The following is a 5482-nucleotide window of genomic DNA, read 5'->3' on the forward strand; positions in this document are numbered from 1 at the left end:
CTCCATTTATCCAGTTGATATTTCTTTCTCTCGCTATCTCCTTGCCAAAAAATTCTTGATCGGAAATAATCAAGTCTATGTAAAACTCCTTTCGTCAACTGGAAGAAGAATATCATATATAGTACCATATTATTTAGTACTGAATTTATGAGGAACAATCTTCTGCCGAGAGATAGCAATTTACCTTTCCAACTGTAAGTCTTTTTTGCAGTCTCTCCTCGACGTGTTTCGATTCAGCATTAGCGAGTCTGTGATAATGTATTGGAACCCCCAAATATGTGATCCAAACTGGCCCAACCCGCATCCGAACAAGTCAGCGTATAGGTGAACCTCGTCTTGAGCTGCGCCAAAGCAAAACAATTCAATTTTATGGAAATTGATCTTAAGACCTGAGAGTTGCTCGAATGCTGATAAAATCAATTTTAAATTTCTTGCTTTCTCGAGGTCATGATCCATGAAGAAAATCGTATTGTCGGCATATTGAAGTATAGACAGCCTACCATCAACTAGATGATTTACTACCCCATCGATTTGTCCATCAGCCTTGGCATGCTCAATCATGACCGCTAGCATATCCGCCAATATATTGAATAGCACGGACGATATCGAATCACCTTGTCGTAATCCCTTCTTCGTTTGGAGATAGTGACCAATGTCATCATTGACCTTAATGCCAACACTTCCTCCAGGAACAGAGCTATGGATCATAGCGCGCCACTCTGCAAAAAATCCTTTCATTCAGAGGGTTTGTTGTAGAAAGGGCCATTTGACTTTGTCATACGCTTTTTCAAAGTCTATTTTGAGTACTACCACATTCAACTTTTTCCGATGTAATTCATGGACTGATTCATGAAGGATAACAACACCATTTAGGATGTGTCTACCTTGCATAAAAGTTGCCTGTGAAGGACGAACCACATGTTCAGCGATCGAATTCAACCTAATAGTCGCAACCTTCATGAATATTTTATAGCTAACATTAAAGAGGCAGATAGGTCTAAATTGTTCTATCCTTACAACCTCATTAACCTTAGGTAATAAATAATCTCACCAAAGTTTAAGCGAAACAAATCTAATTGGTCAGCATGTAGGTAGCTAAACAGGAGAAAGAGATCCGATTTGATGACTTCCCAAAAGTTCTGATAGAACTCTCCGGAAAATCCATCCGGACCTGGGGCTTTATTATGCTCCATTAGGAAAACTGCCTTTCTAATTTCCTCCTCTGAGTATGGGGCTGTTAGAAGGCTATTTTCCTCAACAAAGACCTAAGGGATGTCATCTATTCAGCACTGATCCATTGAGAAGTTTCCTTCTTGTGGGGCTCCGAACAGATTCTTATAATAATTAGTGATGTAACTTTTAAGTTGCTCATGTCCCTCAATCGTACCATCATCTTGTTGTAGGGAATGAATACTTTTTTCCGGTGTCTGCCATTGGCAACTCCGTGAAAATATCTAGTATTCAGATCACCCTTCACGATAAATTGAGACTTAGAATGTTGGTATCATTTGATTTCCTCTTCTCACAGTATGCTAGCTATCCGTGCATTTGATTGACTCTTGATCTTGATTTCATGCTCAGATAAAGGCCTAACTTCTGCCAAAGCTTCTAATTCATCAATGATTGATGAAAGACGAAACTTATCTTTTTTGAGGATACCGACCGTATGTATGACCCACCCACCAAGAAATTTACGTAAAGCACACATTTTGTTATTCCATTGGTTTATTGAGGTACACCCGGCCACCGGTTTCTCCGATACCTCCTTGGGCAGCGGAATGGTCGGGTGGAAGTTTGTCTTCTACGGAGCATGTTGTGGTCAACTATGAAAAAGACTTGTAGGATTTATTTATCTGTCTAGTTTGGTAGCTTCATTGTATTACCTAAAAAATTGTAGGTATATGATGACAAGAAGCGACTTGATTGGACTCATGAATAAGGCAATGGCATAGGCTCTGACTCTATCGGCTTATTGGTGCCTACGGTTTTGTTCTCTTTGTGTCTTTCATGCAAATCTCGTGATTCATTCATTCAACTGTATGTGACGGAGTACTTCATTGGTCTCTTGGTCTTGCTCGTCTACTTATTTGGTTGTAACCTTTGTGCTTATACTCTGTGTGTCCATGTTGTATGTGGTGTGCTAGTCGTACCGAAATGTTGTTGGATTGCTTGGCTTGAGGACGAGCTCCAAAATGTCCGGATTAGCCTTCGAAGGCTCAAACCTCACTCATATAACCTGAATGGCATCCGTCTCCGGTTGTAGGTGAGCCTTGGCCCGCGCTTGTACAATGTTTTTTTACTTATTTAGCATCACTATTTATGTACTTGGTTTAATGAATTGAGCAAAGAAAAAGTAGCATAGGGAATTTCCTTTGATCTCACTTTTTTAAAGAAAAAAGAACTTTGCCAACCGCTTGGATCTTTCTTTTTCCCCCAAAGTCCGACAAGAATCTTTAGTTACAGTTTCATGTGAATTGATTTTGAATTGATTCTGTTTTTCTATTCCTTTCAAAAAATGAAGTCAAAATGAGCGTGTTGACATGCATCTGCCTCTGTAGCTCATAGGTGGTGTCATAACTAGTATTTTGGGTCAAGATAGTCTAGTCGACACACAAAATGCACACAAAAGTAATATGTCAACATACTAGTGTAGAATTCATCAAAAGCATAGAACATTTATTGGATTTATTGCATGGGTAACATGATGAACTGTCGAAACCCTTCCCTTACATGTAACAACTGAAGTAAATGACAAGACACTTCAGAGCAAACACATTACAAAGATAGGAGGGGATTGACCACATGACCGATGAATAGCACCACACCGGAAATGTCTTCCCGGATAAGGAAGAGGAAAGGGTGATCCGCAATGAAATCCATATCTGAGGGCGGCCTTGCACTTTGTAGGACTGCTTGACCCATAGTTGATGCCGCAGCCTTGGTTCCTGTTTCGTTCACTTCGACAAATGCTTTGTGGAAAACAGATGATATGTTGAGGCCCTGTGGCATTGGGGAATCTACCATCTCCGAAAGGTCTGCTTGATCACTGAATGGCAGTTGCAGACCAAACTGTTTGAGCAAATCAGATGCTTCAATTTCAAATGATATCTTGAACTTGGGGAGCTTGAATTGCCTGAGTGCAACCTTCTGCCTTGGGATATGGCACTCTAGGAACTCTGGCTCAACACTCAACTTTTTGGCCAAGCTCCAAAGACCATCTCGTGCTTCTGGAAGAAGGATGTACATGGAGAACTGCCTCCTGTCCTTGCCTTGCTTGTAAGGAAGCTTAAGTACCTTCATGCCATCAGAAGAAGAAATGTATTGGTCTTCTATGCTGTACATGAATGGTGTTTGAATTGAGCTCCCATCAAGAAGGTAGAAGTAGTCGTTTTTTATTCCACGTGGATCAAACTGATTTGTCCAAGCTCCTTTGAAATAAAGGGCATTGCCAAGAACAAGTCTAGTGGTACTGCCAACAGATCCTGCGGGGAGAATATCTTTGATGAGCCCGGTTGTGACTTTCTCTACCCATGAGTTCACTTGAGAAGTAACTTCCGCGGCCTGGACCAAGTCAAAATAAAGAAAGGTCAATGTATGTAACGAAAATAATTTGACAATATTATTGTGCTACCAAGTTTGAAAAAAAATTCTCAAATGACAAAATATTATATTTGTGGCAAGAATGCAAAGAAGAATACTAATGGTTTACAAAGCATTTCTATGTATAGTATAGTTTTACCCACATAGTAAAACCATCACATAAAACCACATATGACATAGTAAAGTTTTACCCACATAGTAAAACCATCACATAAAACCACAGATGACAGAAAAAAGATCCATGTGTGCGTACAAAATTTATTAAATGGTCATCCTATACCCATTTCTCAGTACCTATGCAAATTTAGCACATAGATATTAGCTATACATACTCCTATACGTATGCTACTACAATAAGCAACATGACAGCACGACGATGAATATTGCCAAGGTATCATAAATTCACGTAAACAACACCTTCATTTCAATAGTTAGTTGGACACAAATAGCAAGGGATTAATAAGTACTCCATGCATATTACAAGTATAATCTAGACTAATATATTTCATAAACTTGAACGGTTTAACAATGGGATATTAAGTCTGTCTATTTCATTTTACCCAACCAACCGAAATACTATATATGTGTACCTATAGAAAGTTGGAAACGGTTCTAAAACTTATAGAGTTAAAAACAGTGGTCCATATGTATAACCATTAAATTTCAAAGGAAAAGGACTATAACAAATCTTGAATGGTTATAAGGCTTAGCTAAATATCAACATAAATAAAATACACTATTATTATTACTTTTGCGACTGAGAGTGCCACTATATTACATCAACACAAAACAAGCACTCTCTACATGATAGTGCCATAGATAACGAGCAAACCTTGCCGTCATTTCGAGAACGAGCTAGCTAAAGAAGGGGGGTCACCTTAGTTTGAAAGTCCACAGACTGGGCCTCGGCCTTGTACTTGCACATGGCGAGCTCCTCAAAGGATGGCTTGAGCGGCAGGGACGCGTCCACGAAGACGCCGTTGGCGAATGCGACACGTGGACCGCCGACACCGGATGCATCGGCGAGCACGAACTACACCACCTGCTCGGCGAGCGCGTGGAGTCCCTCAGCCTCGCCTTCCCCTAGTGTAACTAGGAGTTGGTCACGGGTGGCACCCCCGGCACCAGCAGTGATGAGGCTCAACGCGACATGAAGGGAGACCGGAGAGAATGTGACATTGTTGGCGGTACACTCGGGGTTGGATGAGATAGCGGAGGCGAGGCGAACACCGAAACGGGTCTGGTGCGCAATGGAGAGGCGGACGTCGGTGGCGAGGGTGGTTGCCATCGTTGGGGTGGTGCTTCGTTGGGATTTCCTTGGAGTTGAGAGAAAGAGAGATTATTGACTGGGAAGTGCTGTTTTCGTGGGCGGTTTGTGGCTATTTAACAGGAGCCACAGACCGAGAGTTGTGCAAAGGTTCGGAGCATGTGAGTTGTTGTGACCAACACAACCACAATGAAATCATTGGGTAGTATCTCAATCAATTTGCATCATAAAGGAAGATAAGTGGTTTGTTGTCTAGTCAGCGCCGCGTCATTTCGTATATCTGGAGAAACTTGAATTGATCCTATCTCGATTTAGGGTGGCGCTTCCGATCTGATCTTTCCGCACGTCGGATTTTTGTAAAATTGGTACTGGATCATGTGAGACTATTACACGCCACGTAACCTTTTTGTTGATCGTTTTAGAAGAATGGTGTTATCTAAAATCACACAAGTGATAAGTAGTACTACTATATTCCAAGCTTGAGATAGCGATGCCAATGTGGAAAGTTTTAACTAGAAAAAACGATTTGCATGATATCGCATGGTATATCATAACCGGGATTAGGATCACTTGACGTGGGGTATGGACTTAACTTGTGGTCAGATTGAAGAGTTA

The 5482-nt window shown here is 41.0% G+C and overlaps 1 protein-coding gene across 1 annotated transcript; it reads right to left on the bottom strand.

The window, feature by feature from the left end:
• Positions 1 to 2655: 2655 nt before the first annotated feature.
• Positions 2656 to 5054, bottom strand: LOC123398617 (serpin-Z2A-like). The gene is made up of 2 exons (XM_045093068.1): positions 4478 to 5054; positions 2656 to 3561 (listed from the first exon to the last, which is right to left on the bottom strand). Exons 1-2 carry the CDS (start codon positions 4523 to 4525, stop codon positions 2776 to 2778), a joined length of 834 nt encoding a protein of 277 aa, XP_044949003.1. The 5' UTR covers positions 4526 to 5054; the 3' UTR covers positions 2656 to 2775.
• Positions 5055 to 5482: the final 428 nt, after the last annotated feature.

Source organism: Hordeum vulgare, chromosome 5H (genome assembly GCF_904849725.1).
Source record: "Hordeum vulgare subsp. vulgare chromosome 5H, MorexV3_pseudomolecules_assembly, whole genome shotgun sequence".
NCBI classification, from domain to species: Eukaryota; Viridiplantae; Streptophyta; class Magnoliopsida; order Poales; family Poaceae; genus Hordeum; species Hordeum vulgare.